The 16,635-nt window shown below is 41.4% G+C and overlaps 2 protein-coding genes across 5 annotated transcripts in view; one reads left to right on the forward strand and one right to left on the reverse strand.

Moving 5' to 3' along the window:
• Positions 1 to 5,155: 5,155 nt before the first annotated feature.
• lancl1 (LanC antibiotic synthetase component C-like 1 (bacterial)) lies at positions 5,156 to 16,605 on the reverse strand. 4 transcript variants are annotated; one of them, XM_059032551.1, is made up of 10 exons: positions 16,551 to 16,605; positions 15,643 to 15,879; positions 13,065 to 13,182; positions 12,630 to 12,837; positions 11,894 to 12,041; positions 11,459 to 11,605; positions 10,730 to 10,912; positions 8,124 to 8,300; positions 7,780 to 7,852; positions 5,156 to 6,853 (listed from the first exon to the last, which is right to left on the reverse strand). In XM_059032551.1, exons 1-10 carry the CDS (start codon positions 16,575 to 16,577, stop codon positions 6,777 to 6,779), a joined length of 1,395 nt encoding a protein of 464 aa, XP_058888534.1. In that variant the 5' UTR covers positions 16,578 to 16,605; the 3' UTR covers positions 5,156 to 6,776. The 4 variants fall into 4 exon arrangements, with proteins under 4 accessions (XP_058888534.1, XP_033878083.3, XP_033878074.3 ...); XM_034022192.3 differs by lacking the exon at positions 16,551 to 16,605 and adding an exon at positions 16,051 to 16,245; XM_034022183.3 differs by lacking the exon at positions 16,551 to 16,605 and adding an exon at positions 16,046 to 16,245.
• Positions 16,391 to 16,635, forward strand: part of cps1 (carbamoyl-phosphate synthase 1, mitochondrial) — a 42,664-nt gene continuing 42,419 nt past the window's right edge. The window contains exon 1 of the mRNA XM_059032550.1: positions 16,391 to 16,459. Within this exon, the coding sequence (XP_058888533.1) occupies positions 16,427 to 16,459 (33 nt within the window). The 5' untranslated portion in view covers positions 16,391 to 16,426. The remainder of the gene's footprint in view (positions 16,460 to 16,635) is intronic.

Consider the following 16,635-nt stretch of genomic DNA (forward strand, 5'->3'; position numbering starts at 1 on the left):
TGGCTTTAATAGGCCATCCCATTATAATCCAAAGAGACCAGACATCTACACAGAAACAGAAAGTGTCAGAAAGCAAGGCCAATGTTAGAGGTCACAGGGCTTTCCTTACTGATGCATCGGCAGGGGCATTCACTGCATCAGCTGCGATTGGCAGTGCTAGCGACAGAGTGGTCAGTGGAAAGTACTAGAATGTAACTGAGACTGTCTTCAGGAACAGATGCATTCTATATATAAGATCCCTCTGGAGGTGTGAGATTTCTTAGGATTTCTTAAAAAGGGTAGGGCTCCTTTTATTTTAAGGACCTTGGTAGAGAACTACAAGTGTAAATCTCAGCTTCCTAAAGAAGAGCAGTCGACTTCTACAAAAGATAACTTAAGCCATTTAACTTCCATAAACAAACAAACAAACAAACAAACAAAAAACTTTCCTTAACAAGCTTCTCAGGCTGCTCTGCAAAGTTCCCTCTGCTGCTGCTGCTGCTGCAGGAGCCAAAGCAAGAGGATGTGCCCTTATGTGGAGAGGTACAGCAACACAGGACACTTATAAACATTGTATCTTAAAAGTTAAACAATTTGTTTCCTATAGCGCCAATAAAAATAAATAAATAAATAAATAAATAAATACATAGGCTAAATAAACTTATTATTTTTAACTACATTTCAACATTATACACAACAATCATTTTATATATTTAACATATACTTTTATGTCACATTTGTGGACCCCCAGGAGTTATAGTAAAACTTAAGAAAAGCTAACAGTAGAGAATGATAGAGAGCACACATCAATGGATTTTTAACAGGTAAGAAATGAAATACCATGCAGAAGTAAAAGATATAACGTGTAACACGTGCTGTTGAGCTGTCTTGATTCGCTAAAACTGTGGTGAAGGTGGGGCTCAGATTTCAATACTCCCTGTGAAAGGGACACACTGTCCAGTAAAAAGAAAACGCGAAAGAACGCCCTTTTGTCGTAATATCATATGTGAACGTTTCCTTGCGATCTCGGTGTGCAGTATCTACTCAGCTCGGCATGCAGTATCTATTCCGATCGGCGTGTAGTATCTGTTCAGATCGGCGTGCAGTATCTATTCAGATTTCGACGTGCAGTATCTATTCAGATCGGCGTGCAGTATCTATTCAGATTGGCGTGTAGTATCTATTCAGATTTCGACGTGCAGTATCTATTCAGATCGGCGTGCAGTATCTATTCAGATTTCGACGTGCAGTATCTATTCAGATCGGCGTGCAGTATCTATTCAGATTGGCGTGCAGTATCAATTCAGATCGGCGTGTAGTATCTATTCAGATCTCGACGTGCAGTATCTATTCAGATCGGCATGCAGTATCTATTCAGATCGGCGTGCAGTATCTATTCAGATCGGCGTGCAGTATCTATTCAGATCGGCGTGCAGTATCTATTCAGATCGGCGTGTAGTATCTATTCAGATCGGCGTGCAGTATCTATTCAGATCTCGACGTGCAGTATCTATTCAGATCGGCATGCAGTATCTATTCAGATCGGCGTGTAGTATCTATTCAGATCGGCATGCAGTATCTATTCAGATCGGCGTGTAGTATCTATTCAGATCGGCGTGTAGTATCTATTCAGATCGGCGTGCAGTATCTATTCAGATCGGCATGCAGTATCTATTCAGATCGGCATGCAGTATCTATTCAGATCGGCGTGTAGTATCTATTCAGATCGGCATGCAGTATCTATTCAGATCGGCGTGTAGTATCTATTCAGATCGACGTGCAGTATCTATTCAGATCGGCATGCAGTATCTATTCAGATCGGCGTGTAGTATCTATTCAGATCGGCGTGCAGTATCTATTCAGATCGGCGTGTAGTATCTATTCAGATCTCGGTGTGCAGTATCTATTCAGATCTCGACGTGCAGTATCTATTCAGATCGGCGTGTAGTATCTATTCAGATCGGCGTGCAGTATCTATTCAGATCGGCGTGTAGTATCTTTTCAGATCTCGGCGTGCAGTATCTATTCAGATCGGCGTGCAGTATCTATTCAGATTGGCGTGCAGTATCAATTCAGATCGGCGTGTAGTATCTATTCAGATCTCGACGTGCAGTATCTATTCAGATCGGCATGCAGTATCTATTCAGATCGGCGTGCAGTATCTATTCAGATTGGCGTGTAGTATCTATTCAGATTTCGACGTGCAGTATCTATTCAGATCGGCGTGCAGTATCTATTCAGATTGGCGTGCAGTATCAATTCAGATCGGCGTGTAGTATCTATTCAGATCTCGACGTGCAGTATCTATTCAGATCGGCATGCAGTATCTATTCAGATCGGCGTGTAGTATCTATTCAGATTGGCGTGTAGTATCTATTCAGATTTCGACGTGCAGTATCTATTCAGATCGGCGTGCAGTATCTATTCAGATCGGCGTGCAGTATCTATTCAGATTGGCGTGTAGTATCTATTCAGATTTCGACGTGCAGTATCTATTCAGATCGGCGTGCAGTATCTATTCAGATTGGCGTGCAGTATCAATTCAGATCGGCGTGTAGTATCTATTCAGATCTCGACGTGCAGTATCTATTCAGATCGGCATGCAGTATCTATTCAGATCGGCGTGCAGTATCTATTCAGATTGGCGTGTAGTATCTATTCAGATTTCGACGTGCAGTATCTATTCAGATCGGCGTGCAGTATCTATTCAGATTGGCGTGCAGTATCAATTCAGATCGGCGTGTAGTATCTATTCAGATCTCGACGTGCAGTATCTATTCAGATCGGCATGCAGTATCTATTCAGATCGGCGTGTAGTATCTATTCAGATCGGCGTGCAGTATCTATTCGGATCGGCATGCAGTATCTATTCAGATCGGCGTGCAGTATCTATTCAGATCGGCGTGCAGTATCTATTCAGATCGGCATGCAGTATCTATTCAGATCGGCGTGCAGTATCTATTCAGATCGGCGTGTAGTATCTATTCAGATCTCGGTGTGCAGTATCTATTCAGATCTCGACGTGCAGTATCTATTCAGATCGGCATGCAGTATCTATTCAGATCGGCGTGCAGTATCTATTCAGATCGGCGTGTAGTATCTATTCAGATCGGCATGCAGTATCTATTCAGATCGGCGTGTAGTATCTATTCAGATCGGCGTGCAGTATCTATTCAGATCGGCGTGTAGTATCTATTCAGATCTCGGTGTGCAGTATCTATTCAGATCGGCATGCAGTATCTATTCAGATCAGCGTGCAGTATCTATTCAGATCGGCATGCAGTATCTATTCAGATCGGCGTGTAGTATCTATTCAGATTGGCGTGTAGTATCTATTCAGATCGGCGTGTAGTATCTATTCAGATCGGCGTGTAGTATCTATTCAGATCTCGACGTGCAGTATCTATTCAGATCGGCGTGTAGTATCTATTCAGATCGGCGTGCAGTATCTATTCAGATCGGCGTGTAGTATCTTTTCAGATCTCGGCGTGCAGTATCTATTCAGATCGGCGTGTAGTATCTTTTCAGATCTCGGCGTGCAGTATCTAGTCAGATCTCGGCGTGTAGTATCTATTCAGATCTCGACGTGCAGTATCTATTCAGATCGGCATGTAGTATCTATTCAGATCTCGACGTGCAGTATCTATTCAGATCGGCATGCAGTATCTATTCAGATCGGCGTGTAGTATCTATTCAGATCGGCGTGCAGTATCTATTCAGATCTCGACGTGCAGTATCTATTCAGATCTCGACGTGCAGTATCTATTCAGATCTCGACGTGCAGTATCTATTCAGATCGGCATACAGTATCTATTCAGATCGGCATGCAGTATCTATTCAGATCGGCATGCAGTATCTATTCAGATCTCGGCCTGCAGTATCTATTCAGATCTCGACGTGCAGTATCTATTCAGATCTCGGTGTGCAGTATCTATTCAGATCGGCGTGTAGTATCTATTCAGATCTCAGCGTGTAGTATCTATTCAGATCTCGGCGTGCAGTATCTATTCAGATCGGCATGCAGTATCTATTCAGATCGGCGTGCAGTATCTATTCAGATCTCGACGTGCAGTATCTATTCAGATCGGCATGCAGTATCTATTCAGATCGGCGTGTAGTATCTATTCAGATCGGCGTGCAGTATCTATTCAGATCTTGGCGTGTAGTATCTATTCAGATCTCGGCGTGCAGTATCTATTCAGATTGGCATGCAGTATCTATTCAGAGGCCGGTCACAACACAGGATTGCTTTTGCCTCTGCAATAATGCCCACTCGATGACGAGTCCTGACAGCAGGACCAGCACAGTGACTGGGGCAGTGCTGTACAGTAGCCTCCTGTCACTCTGGTGTGACCTGACAGGGGGAGTCCTGAGAGCAGGGCCAGTGCAGTGACTGGGGCAGTGCTGTACAGTAGCCCCCTGTCACTCTGGTGTGACCTGACAGGGGGAGACCTGAGAGCAGGGCCAGCACAGTGACTGGGGCAGTGCTGTACAGTAGCCTCCTGTCACTCTGGTGTGACCTGACAGTGGGAGTCCTGAGAGCAGGGCCAGCGCAGTGACTGGGGCAGTGCTGTTCAGTAGCCTCCTGTCACTCTGGTGTGCCCTTACAGGTGGGTTAGAGGGTAGACAGGGCCTCTGTCAACTTGCTCCTTCCACTTTTCACTTTGTCTGTGTGTTTGGTTTTTGAGTCTTTGGGCCCTAATATAAATTTGTTTCTATCCTATGTAACACTTTATTTAATTTCAGTTTAGTATCTCTCCTGCATAACACTTAAGCTGCAAACTTTAAAGTGTAATTTTCATACTTTGCATACACTTTTCATTATTTGTATTTAACACATTTTCTATCTTTGCTTTCTTTGCTGGGCATTTCCAATTCAGACTCTGCCTAATTGCTATCTCATGAGCCTTGGTGGCTGATATAAGAGAAAGTATGCAGTAGGTACATGGTCTGTTTATGTCATTCGTTGTATTTAACTACAAAATAAATGCAGCCTCCCACGAAACTAGAATGGAATCCAAAACTGCTTGACACCAGGGCTCTCCAACCACATACAGTACAGTACATGCTCACAAAACTCTTAAGAACACTACTGCCTCCTTGTGGGATAAATATGAATAACGGGGGCTGAGTGTAATCAACAGAGCACAAATAAACACAACACAGGAAGAGAACATCATTCTCAGTGTTTTAATGTATATTTATATCAGGCAAAAAAAGGCGGCTAAACATTCAAGACTCAATATTATGAGGAAATACATCAAGGTTTAGCGTGGTGTCGGGCACTGCACTCATCGGTACAGTATAAACAGCACTGGCACTGGAGGCTTGCTGCTTGCCCCAAGCAGTGCACACACCAACAAGAAGAGCACAAACATATTATCTGGACAGGCACAGTTCATTTTTCAACTACAAGCAAACATTTCAAAACGTTTGTCAATGCTCTTAGAAATAAATGCTGCAAGTTGCGTAGACTTGTTTATCAGTGTCAAATTACAACTAGTTTGACACACAGCATTAATGATTATAGTTACGTTTACATACTGGCTGATGCCAGGATTTTCTAACGCTAAGCTTTGATCTGCTAATAGCCAAAACTTGGTACTGCACCTAGAAATCCTACTTCTACCAGAAACCAAGGCTAAAAAAAACCAAACAAAAAAACACTTTCAGATAAGTGCTCTAAAGCACTATTAAATAGACATGTGTCATCATGAATTTAACACACCACCAGAAAAGCAGGAATATGAATTCTACTAATATTAAATATAAACTTGCATTAGGTAACTTAGCAAAGGCGATTAAAAAAGTAAATAAACAAAGCATAAGTTCAGTTCACTTGCTCTACTGCGATGAAAAACGATACATTCACAAAGCAACTGCTTTTGAAATGAATGCTTGTTCTCATTAATAAGGAATTAAGGTTTTAAAATAAATAAAAGGCTACGTAACAAGCCTGGAATTTTTGTATTTCTCATTCCAAGAAATCCCATTCAATACTATGAGTACAACCCAGGCTAATTTAGTTCTGATGTTTTTCAACTAAAGTACTAACTAATAAATTTAAACTAACAGAAAAGCAAGAACAATGATAATGAGACCTTACTGAAGTTAAATACCAAACACTGGGCCAGTTCAGGTTGAATTCTTTCAAGCACTAGAACACAATCTTTGGTGTGTGCATTTACTATTATTAGCTAATTCATACATTTAATCTCAAATACCAACCCACATGCATTTCTAGCCCTGACCAGTGCTACCCAGGAGTGATTTTCAACTCCAGTCCCTGGTTAACCATAAACGCTCCAGATTGCTGTTTAAATCAAGACGTAACAATGGATTTTAAATTAGCATTTTGTTTCCACACTCCTTTCAAACTGTAGATGATTCTGCATTAATCAGGTTAAAACAAATTATGTTCTTAGAAAGAAAGGTCTTGAGGAGTTGAGGACTACTGACGTTGCAAGAGAATTGCTAAGATAATGTTCAGAGGGTGTTTACCAGGACTTACCACTAGAGGGCACATACACTGAGGCACAGGGGGGCAGTGCATTCTGCCCATGCTGGAGAAACGTGAGGCTTTTAGAATGTTGTATAAACCAGCAGCTGGGAATCCCAAATAACCCTATGATGCTGTTTAACTGGCTGAACCCTCTTCCCTACTCAGTGGCAGCAGGGGTCATCGTTTACCCAGATACTGGGATAGAATTTCTTTAAGAAAAAAAGGAAAATGAAGGAAAAAGAGCAGAGCATACATGTGGAATACGCGGCAGCATCCTTTATGCTTTTGTTTCTCTTCACAGTTCAAATGCTGGGAACTTGGATTTCATTGGCTGCAACAGATCAGCAAGAAAGTAGATTGTCCCCGCCATGCCTAAACATAAAACAAGGACATTTGCGAAATGATTAGAATGCAGCTGAACTGCATTTATATCCTATCGTCACACTAGACTCGTTTTTAATGACGCCATGGAATGTAGACAAAAAAAAAAAGAAGAAAAAAGTCACAAATAAATATTAGAAAAAGTAACAATGTTTAATTTGGTCCTTTGAGAGCCATTTCCTTCTAGGTCTCACAGTAAAATTAATTCATAAACTACTTTAACGTATTTGCAAAAAGGGAAATGCCATGTTTAATCAATTGTTTTGTACTCTCAAATGCACAGATACCCAACAATACTCAAATCACAATATTCTTGCACATACTGTAAAATATATATATATATACATATATAATTTTATAGACCAAAGTATATCATGTAGCTTCAAAAGTACAAACTTGACTGTTTAATTGTCAGTCCAATTTGTGGGTCCCTCGGTCTCTGGTGACGAAAGGATTAACATCTCCTCTGAAAGATTGCACCTTTAACAGAGTGCGACACAAACCCTATGGACCCATTCACACTTGGTTCAGTGTGGGCAGCTACTGTACTTTCTAACCGAGTGCGGTTGGATTTCTATGAAATCTCCTTCGTTTACACTTTCACTCTTTTCTGAGATCACATCAGGAGGTTGTACAGTATAGCTTTGTCTTTTTTGGTATGAACAGAGTTTGGTTAGTTTACAGAAAGCAATTATCACTTCAGAAAATGTGGATGTGAACCAACAAAACAAAGCAAACAACCCATATGTGAAAACAACCCCTTACAGTAAATGTTATTCCCAGGAGGTCTCTTATGCAAGTACTGAACTGGCCCAACTCTGCTTCGCTTCTAAGATATGAGATCAGAATCCAAGATTACACATCCATAGTCACTACAGTACGTCGAACTCTGCTTTCAACCAGCTTATCTTTCGTACCTTCAAACAGGGAGAATGGAGTGTCGGGGGTCCTGCAGCCATGCTTTCCGTAGTCCAGACACCATTCAGCAAACTTGGGACAAGAGAAGGAAAATACATCAAAATACAAATACTGAGCAACAAGGAGGGCAAAAAAAGAAACAGTCAAGTGCAAGGCTAGCCACATTTGTATGCAACACTAACACAGTACAACAACATTAGCCCTTTTCATTTCAGACTCATGTGCAACATGGAGTTACAATACTGTGCTACAGTGAATAGGTACATAACAATGGTCTGCCCTGTACAGTAGTAGACAAACATTTTGTAATGGCTGGGATCTGACTCAACACTCTCGTACACACCTTACAAGCCCTGTACAGGTACTTGGCGTCCTGCGTGAGCTTGTACAACGCCAGGAAGCCATAGGCATTGCCGCCTGCCCCGTGGCACAGCCCATACCCCTTCTTCAACAGTCCTCGCTGCCAAATCACCTCGCCGCACTGCACTGCATCAGACAAGTACTGGTCAACTCCAAACATCTGAAAAGGAAAAGGAGAAATGACCATTGTTCATTTGTATGTGTATTAGGGATGGGATGAATACAGTGGTTCCGAATAATTTTCCTGGTCTCACTGAACCGACACATTTCAATTGAAAGCCGGTTAAACTTTTAAATCACACAATTAGGTTGTGCTGTGTGTATAATCTCCAAAGTACTTTCAATCAAAAACACATCGTCACCTTTTAATCTGTAGAGAGGTGAGTTTCGCGTGGCCGATGCAGATCCGCATTATAAACACATAAGCATAACAATAGTGTGTAACGTCTTCAGGTATGGTTTAAAAAAATCCCTCTTGTTAGAATTCTTTGGTCTACTGATGCTGATGTTTAAAAGTTTTAAATTGAGATGAGGCAAAACATACATGATAATTGGCCAGTTAAAAGCCAACAATTCCCTTTGAATGGAAAGCACTCTGCAGAACCTCATGACATCATTTAAGAGCGTCACCATGTGCAAATTAAATGTCAGTTCCGTTGTGTTTTTTTTTTTTTTTTTTTAAATCCTACCTGAAGATGTTACACACTATTGTTATGCTTATTTGTTTATAATATAGAGCTGCATCGGCCACACGAAACTCACCTGTCTACTGTGTTTTTCACTGAAAGCACTTGGGAGATTATACACACAGCACAACCTAATTGTGTGATTTAAAAGTTTAACCGGCTTTCAATTGAAATCTGTCGGTTCTCTAAGACCTTAAAGGATAATTATTCGGAATTGCTGTATTCGTCCCATCCCTAATGTGTATATATATATTTACTGTAACAGAGTGGCACGCACTCTGGTTCGTTTGCCCCTTTAAAAACCATAGACCCAACACAAAACTAGCGCTTACGCATACGTTTAATAATACAAAATAAACAAAAACAAAATAAACACCTAGCTCCTTCGGAGCGCTAACTACACATTTGCAGGTTTCCTGACTAGCTCGCAGGATGGCTAAGCCGTTTACCTGAGAAATAACCAAAAACACACAGTTTTAAACACGAACAAGAAACAATACACACAGTTCCTGTTTGCTTACTGTTACAGTGCACAGTCGGGCACTTCACACAGCAGTTGCCCAGAAGAGAGCAACTGCTTTCCTTAAATACTCTGCACCTGGCTCTAATTTACAGTAAACGCCAGGTGCATATGACAATTAAATAAATTAACAAACAATAATTAAACACATTTACACGTATCTTTGGCAGGGAGAATTTTAACCCCCTCCCTGCTCTGCTACAGTATATATATTGTGGCAGAGATGACGGAGGAGGACTGGGAGGTAGAAAAGTTGTAGTTCAAGAAGGAGCTGCAGGACTACATTTCCCAGGAGCCATAGGGGAATCACCTGGCTCCTTTTCAGTTGGAAGCACCTGAGGCTGATTAAGGCCCTGCATAAAGGCAAGGGAAACCCTGCAGTCAGGGCTGCTGAAGAAGAATAAGCCATGTGCACACAAAGGATGCACGAGTCAGCTCTATAGAGGAAGAACTGTAGGGCGTGGAGCACATGTGGTCTAAAATATCTGCACTTAAACTGTGTCTTGCACATCTGAAGCAAGAACCAGTTACAACTTGCAAGGAATCTCTCAATCTCTACATTGCTGGAGGAAACTGGTTCATTAATTGGGAGTCACAAGACAATAAAAGACAACAGCATAAAAATCGCCACTGCCAAATAAATGATAAACATATGCAAGTCTGACACACAGACGGACAGACGGCATTATTTTTGCATTGTACAGGGTGGATTTAGTTATCAGTGTATAAGTGGACATATACAACCATGTGCTTTGAGGAGTCTTCAAAGGCTAAGCCTATTCACTCAGCAATAGCTTCAGGCAGAACAGGAAACAAGTCTAGGGGAGTAGAAGCAGGTCAGGAAGGTTGGGCCCTTTGAAGGTTTTTTACTATCTGGTATGAACAGCAGCTGCAAGCTGACTAACAAATACTTTATTGCATTAGAAAGAACATAGCCTACTTTTTCATACTTAAATGTGCTGTATCAATCCCAGGAAAAACTAAATCACGTCGAAAACGTTACGGGTAGTCGTTGGACTGTGCATCAGTGTTTCTTTTCTTACGGCACTAGCCGAACCGTTTCCCAACTTGACTTTGACTCACTGTCAATTTGCTCTTACTTAAGAGCACTGACTTGGTGGCATATGTGTATTGTTTGAAATTCCCAGCTCTCCCTCCTCCCTCCCCCTCTCCTCTCCGAAAACAGATCAGTTAAACAGCTCTGCTCAACGTGCACCACCCTGTATCACAATACGTGGAATGTCGTGCTGGTTAAGCAAATAGGAAATGTTTTAATTTGTCAGAACAACCAGAGCCCCCCCACCCCACACACACACCTGATCTCTCGGTATTAAAGAAGCTCTTCTTGTTCTCATAAAGGGGTTCATCGTGTTTAGGGTTTACCTTGTAGGCCTGAATGAGCATGTAGATCACGCCTGGTGCCCCGTGGCACCAGTGCACTAGTAAATCCCGTGTGTCACCGATGCAAGGTGGGTAATTTCCAGAAGGAAACTTGAGCTGGCACAGGAAGTCCACACTGGGCTTCACCAGTCCTACAAGCTTATCCTGGCTCGCCACGAAACCAGGCTGAAAGGAGACAAAATAAACCAGTTACAATATTACTATACAGATTTGCCTCTGAATGTCAGATTCATGGTTAAACCAGCTGTAACTATTTACTCATCTTTGCACCTCTGTCCCTGACTTTACATAACTTTCAGTGTTGATATTTATAGATACCTTGTGTCATGGCAAATATTGAGCATTTTCTTTAAATTAAAATGTGTTTTATTTATTGACCATATTTTAAATGAAGTGATTGTGAATTGTTAATGTTAATGAACTAACAACATTCACTCTAGTGTTTGAAATGTGTCATTTCCCCCCAGACATGTGTACAGAATGTACCATACATGCAAGTGTTTTTATGCAGACAGCTGCTATTCTACAGCAGCCATCAGTCTAACAGCAATCTCCTGGGTCCCTGAGCTTTCACGATTCTTCCCTACAGGTTTGATGTATTTGAAGGTCTTTATTGTACATGGAGTGTGCAGGGGTAGGATGGTGGTGGTAAAAAACAAAGAATACATTAAATGACTAACTGCATTCCAGTGGTGTTTACCCGGAGTTTACCTGCATGAGGAAGTAGTAGATTCCTGCCAATCCGTGCGCAGCCCCAACGTAGTGTTCCTGGAACCACTCGTACATCAGGGGGCTCTTCTCCTGGTAGCGGCTCTTCATGGACAGACTCTCCCCGGAGACGATGACGCTGTTGCAGATCTGAGACACAAGCACATCCACGGACACGCCCTTTCACTGTACAAGCTAGCAGCGGTGTGTGCGGGGATGGCATTTACTGTTAGGGATGATCCGCTGAAAGTTCAGCTCCAGAATATTCACGATGATCACTGTGTATTTTAAATGTACTGTATATTGCTTTCAGATACTGCAACATCAACTGAGAGAGTTATCAACTGTTATTTGAAAGAAAGAGGTTTATGAATATTCTGCATATTTTTTATATATATTTTATTTTAATCTGTGTCATATAATTTGAACAGGTGTTACCTGTTGTATGTACTGCATGGGGATCTTCTCCTGTCCAAACTGCTCATTCACAAAGACCAGGGAATACAGGTATCCCATTCTACCATAGAGCACCTCATCCGGTAAGCGCGAATCCTGCTTCACTACGGACTGGTGCAGCCGCAGCAAACTGGGAAGATCAGACACAACAGCATGGACACAGCATGAGGAGCGCAGGGGCTTTGAAACGCTATTCACGACTGCAGAAGGGTTCATCCTGGGGTCATGGAGAAAGCCCAGTACTCTGGCCTGACTAAATTCCCTCCCCACCTACCATGACTTATCTCTAAAAAACAACCAAACAAAAAGTTTTCCAGGTTACCTCTGTAAATAAAAGCATGTTCTCTGCTGGACGACTTATCTTTGGGTAGGTCTGTTTTTTAATTTTAGGATTTTGTTGATTATTATAGGACACGATTAATCTTTAAGTCACTGACCTGAATCCAGGCTGGTGGAATGTGGAAACTACTTAATAGTGAACTGAATCGACCGCATGTTGTAATACACAATTGTAATCCCTTTGCTGTTCAAACAATAAAAAAGCAGACTAGAATTTATAGAATCTGTGTGTTCAAAACTGATCTGTGTGATCAAAATGAAGGTGTACAAACATGATCCCACTATTATTATTATTATTATTATTATTATCATGTTTTCATAGTATTCTGATATCCGACAGGGGTAGGAGGACTCGGTGAAATGTGATCGTGTTCCTCACCGTCCGAGACAGTCGTCTGCTTCCTTGTCCCTTTGCAGTTTGTGGAATACCACAGCAGCCACAGCCAGCGGACCTGCATCCCCACACAGGAAGGTCACCCAACGGCGTGTCAGGCAGCTCAGGCTCCTGTTGACAAACTCCAGCGCCCTCTGCAGGTAGGAGGAGTCTCCGTACACGTTGTACAGGTGCAGGTAAAGCAGCGCAATCCCTGAAGATGACACAGAACTTGAATTGAAAAAACACGTCGTGGAGTGCCTGTCATGGAGTGCACTGTTATGATGCAAAGTCTGCACGTCCAGCAGCTCACCTTATACATATTCACATCACAGGATTTCTCCCCACTGTGAATGAGGATGGATTACTATGAAGGTCCAGCTGAAATGCTGGAACTCGTCAAGCTCTACTACAGAGCTGCAATCCGTGTCCAGCGCTTACCTGCCCAGCCTGTGTAGCCACTGCAGTCCCCAGAGTCGGCTGATTTGAGCCCATGCTCCATCTGCTCCAGCAGCTCAGCAACCTTACCGCTCAACCGCCCAGCAAAGTTAGGGGTCAGCTGCGGGCAATGAAACACTTGTGAATGCAGTGCTCATCTGTATGTAATTACTACTTCATCAGTGAACAAAACCATCATTAGTAGGGCCAGTGTTTGCCAGAAATTGCAGTGGTTTTCTCTGAAATGACCCTACATTTCCGAAATCACTAATGCCCGATTTTAATAACAATTGTACAATATTAAGCATTATACTTTAAACTTCAATAAAAAATAATAATAATAAAGCAAAACAACAACATTCAAAACCATCAATCGTCGTAAAACTGAGATTAAAGCTGCTGTGTGTGTTTCTGACTATAGCAAGGCTTTTCTGTCCCCCACGTGTGTGCTGTGGGACTGTTGAGTGCACTTCAGTTCACTCAACTCTCCTATGCGGTTATGTCTGTAGATCTGTGATTTGGAGGTACATGAGTGACTGAATAGAGCTGAAGGCGCTGGACTGACTAAGCTTGTGTTCCACTGTAAAGTGTGTAATGTATCACTTTTTTCTAAATATATATTTTTTTAACTGTTAGTGTTTGTATGCTGATTATCTGGCATCTCCGCTATGATTTCTTTACTGAGTTCTGTGTCATTTTTAAACAGTACCCGGCAATACAGTTTACAGCATTTCACAATAAAGGTTTTACATAGTGCTCACGTTCAAACACATATTGTTTGTACTAATGTAATGTTTATATATTTTCACACTAGCCTTAACCATCAGTTTTTGGTAAAATAACAACAGTTCAACTAAAGAAACTTCTTAAATACAAGGTTCTTAAAGTGTCACTTCCACAAAAGTTACTGTGTTTCTAGATCCAATTAAAATGCTATATATTTTGGGGGTTTATTTTTTATTGCTTTGTTAAAACCTGCCACAAAGCCCATTTTGACATGTCTCTGTTTGTGTCATTTCCCCGTTTCAGTTTGTTTTTTTATTTTTTATTAAAAGCCAGACTTCAAAGTCAATTGCCGGATTTAAAACATAAAAAATAAAACTCAAGATACCGTTATTTGGAAATGCTTTTTAGATGGCAAAGGGGTTTGGGCAGAAACTCATGAAGGTGATTTATCTGTCAGCAATGAAGCCTTTTCATACAATTCTGAAAACATGTAATCCCGAACGGACAAACTGTGCAGATAATTTCTGTTTTAATTTAAGGGGACTGGCAGTACATGCACCTCACTCACTGCTTTGTTTGTTAGTTCTAGGGATGTGATATTACTCAGTCTCTCTAATGCTCAGTTACTGGTACAGTCTGTAGCATAGAGAGATATTTGTGGTCTGTGAAAAAATCCCTAAACACCAAGGTACTACCTTGGTTGTGAACCTCTGTCTGTTCACTTCTAATTTCTGAAACATTAAGAGTTTATTTGTCCTTTTCACAAAAAAAAATTGCAAAATGTGCACTGGAGCAAAAACAGTTTCTAAAAAAGAAATAAAAACAATCAGTGTTATATAAATTAATTTTCCTTTCCTCTTTTACATTATTTTGGCATGTAGTGAATACATATACAATACATACTATATTTTCTTTCCATGCCACTTTGCTGATGTATGAAGCTGTCTAATTACTTCTGCCCAGCCAGCTGGCCTCTGCAAAGCGCTGATTCAACACCGCTCTGTTCTATAGTCAATAGGGTACCCACCATTATTACCCAGCTCAGTAAGGTTAAAGGCTAATCCTCCTCATTGTGAGGCAGAGAGTACCGTCAGACTGGCTGCAGATTGAAATCTGCTGCTAAAAATAAAATGCAACATTAGAACGTGGACAACCGGCTTTTAATAAGGTGGGGGTTAAAAAGCAGAAACTAGGAAGCCTTTAGGTTTGAATCCTACCCCAAATTAATCCATTTTTAATATGTATACGTTGCAGTCATTTCATCATGCTAGTCATTTAACCAGTCAAACACGCTCAAGGTTTTTGGACAATATCCAAATTGCACTTAATGTCCAATTCGTGACAGACATGGTGAGCTGCTGTCCTGACAGGTGGGGTTTACAAGCTGTCTCAGTGGGCAGAATATTGCTGTAAAGTTTTACCTAGACTGTACTATTGCCTGATCATCACCCAACCCACCCACACTACTAGCAAGAGGCTCAGAATTCCTGCCCACCTGGAGGCTGCCATGCAGACACACCAGCGTAGGTGTAAACCTGGCATGTGGAGTAAAGCACAGCTGGGCACTGTCACCACTTGATGGAAAAACTCAGAGCAACATTGTGTTGGGTCTTCCCTTTTCACACTTATAAAAGCTTACCACTGGTAAAGCTGCATGTTAATGTAGCTGTTTTGGCATGCTTATACATCGCATTTACCACGTGAACCTCGACTCCACCACTACTACACTGTCCTACCCTATGTTAAATATTAGCTCCTACTTGCAACAGGGTGATGCAACTGTATATGTTTTACAGAACTAAAGTCTGGTACTGCATGCAACTGTCACAACGTGGCTGTAGTGAACTGTACTCACCCTACCCTGTGGGTCAAAATAGGCCTGGGTGCAAGATGGGGTCCCGTCATAATCTTTGTAGGCATTGTTTATTGCTCTCTGTTCCATATCTGCAGCGAAGCACCTTCTAGGCCTATACAGTGACAGAGTGTTCTTAACATGCGTCACAGTTAAGCCGGAGCCGCGGCGAGCGCAGTTGTTTCCCCTTTCTGTAGTAATCGGCCTCGTCTTCTGCAAGCCACTGACGTGCCAGGACCGCTGTAAACAAAGACCGAGACAGACAGGCCTACGTAACTGTTCAATAAAACTACATATACGCTGCGTGCACATCTAGATATTGTGTTTTTTTTTTTAAACAAATTTTATTATAGAATTTAGGATGTTTATGCAAGGATCTTTATGATAGAAAATCATGTAGACAAACCTTACAGGAGTGTGTCTTGCTGCTGGTGCACTCTGTAAACGTGTAGGGGCTTGCACAGATGTAGGGATTATGTACAAAGATTAAAATGTAAGCAGTATGTATCTATCACGTTTTACATAGTTTGGTATTTTCGATTTCTAAAAAAAATAGTGTTGTACATGTTATTGTTATTCACTTTATTGCACGTTTCTTAAAGATAACGCTTTTCACGTTTTTACACGGGTTACAAATATTTGATCGTCCCTTAGATGAAAGAGAAAATCGACGCCTTTTAAAGGGGAAGTGTGCGTTTTCAGGAGTTTTATTACGTCAGAGCGCTCTCAGTTGAAAAGCTGCAGTACTGGTATTTTCTGCAGTTGGTCATATTGATTTTTTTTTTCTATGGATAAAGTTTGTGTGTGTGTGTGTGAAAAGGTACCAACAAACTTAATTCACAAGTAGAAATTACAAATTGTGGCACTGAGAATGCCAAATATCCATTTACAGACCTTTCGACTTTAATTACCATTGCTTGGTTCAAGCCGTACAACATGCTGCACACGAGAAAAGTCTGTATGACTTTGCAAAAAAGACGCACACCGCAAGCGTGT

Source organism: Acipenser ruthenus, chromosome 10 (assembly GCF_902713425.1).
Source record: "Acipenser ruthenus chromosome 10, fAciRut3.2 maternal haplotype, whole genome shotgun sequence".
Taxonomy (NCBI): Eukaryota; Metazoa; Chordata; class Actinopteri; order Acipenseriformes; family Acipenseridae; genus Acipenser; species Acipenser ruthenus.

What these genes read in the sequence shown, in the direction of transcription:
- lancl1 (XM_059032553.1), bottom strand. Translation starts at nt 15,951, where the DNA reads ATGTGCACGCAGCGTATATGTAGTTTTATTGAACAGTTACGTAGGCCT. An exon ending in TGGCTACACAGGCTGGGCAG is followed by an intron (nt 12,838 to 13,064) that starts GTAAGCGCTGGA and finishes TGTCATCTTCAG; the next exon opens with GGATTGCGCTGCTTTACCTG. An exon ending in CCATGCAGTACATACAACAG is followed by an intron (nt 11,606 to 11,893) that starts GTAACACCTGTT and finishes CTTGTGTCTCAG; the next exon opens with ATCTGCAACAGCGTCATCGT.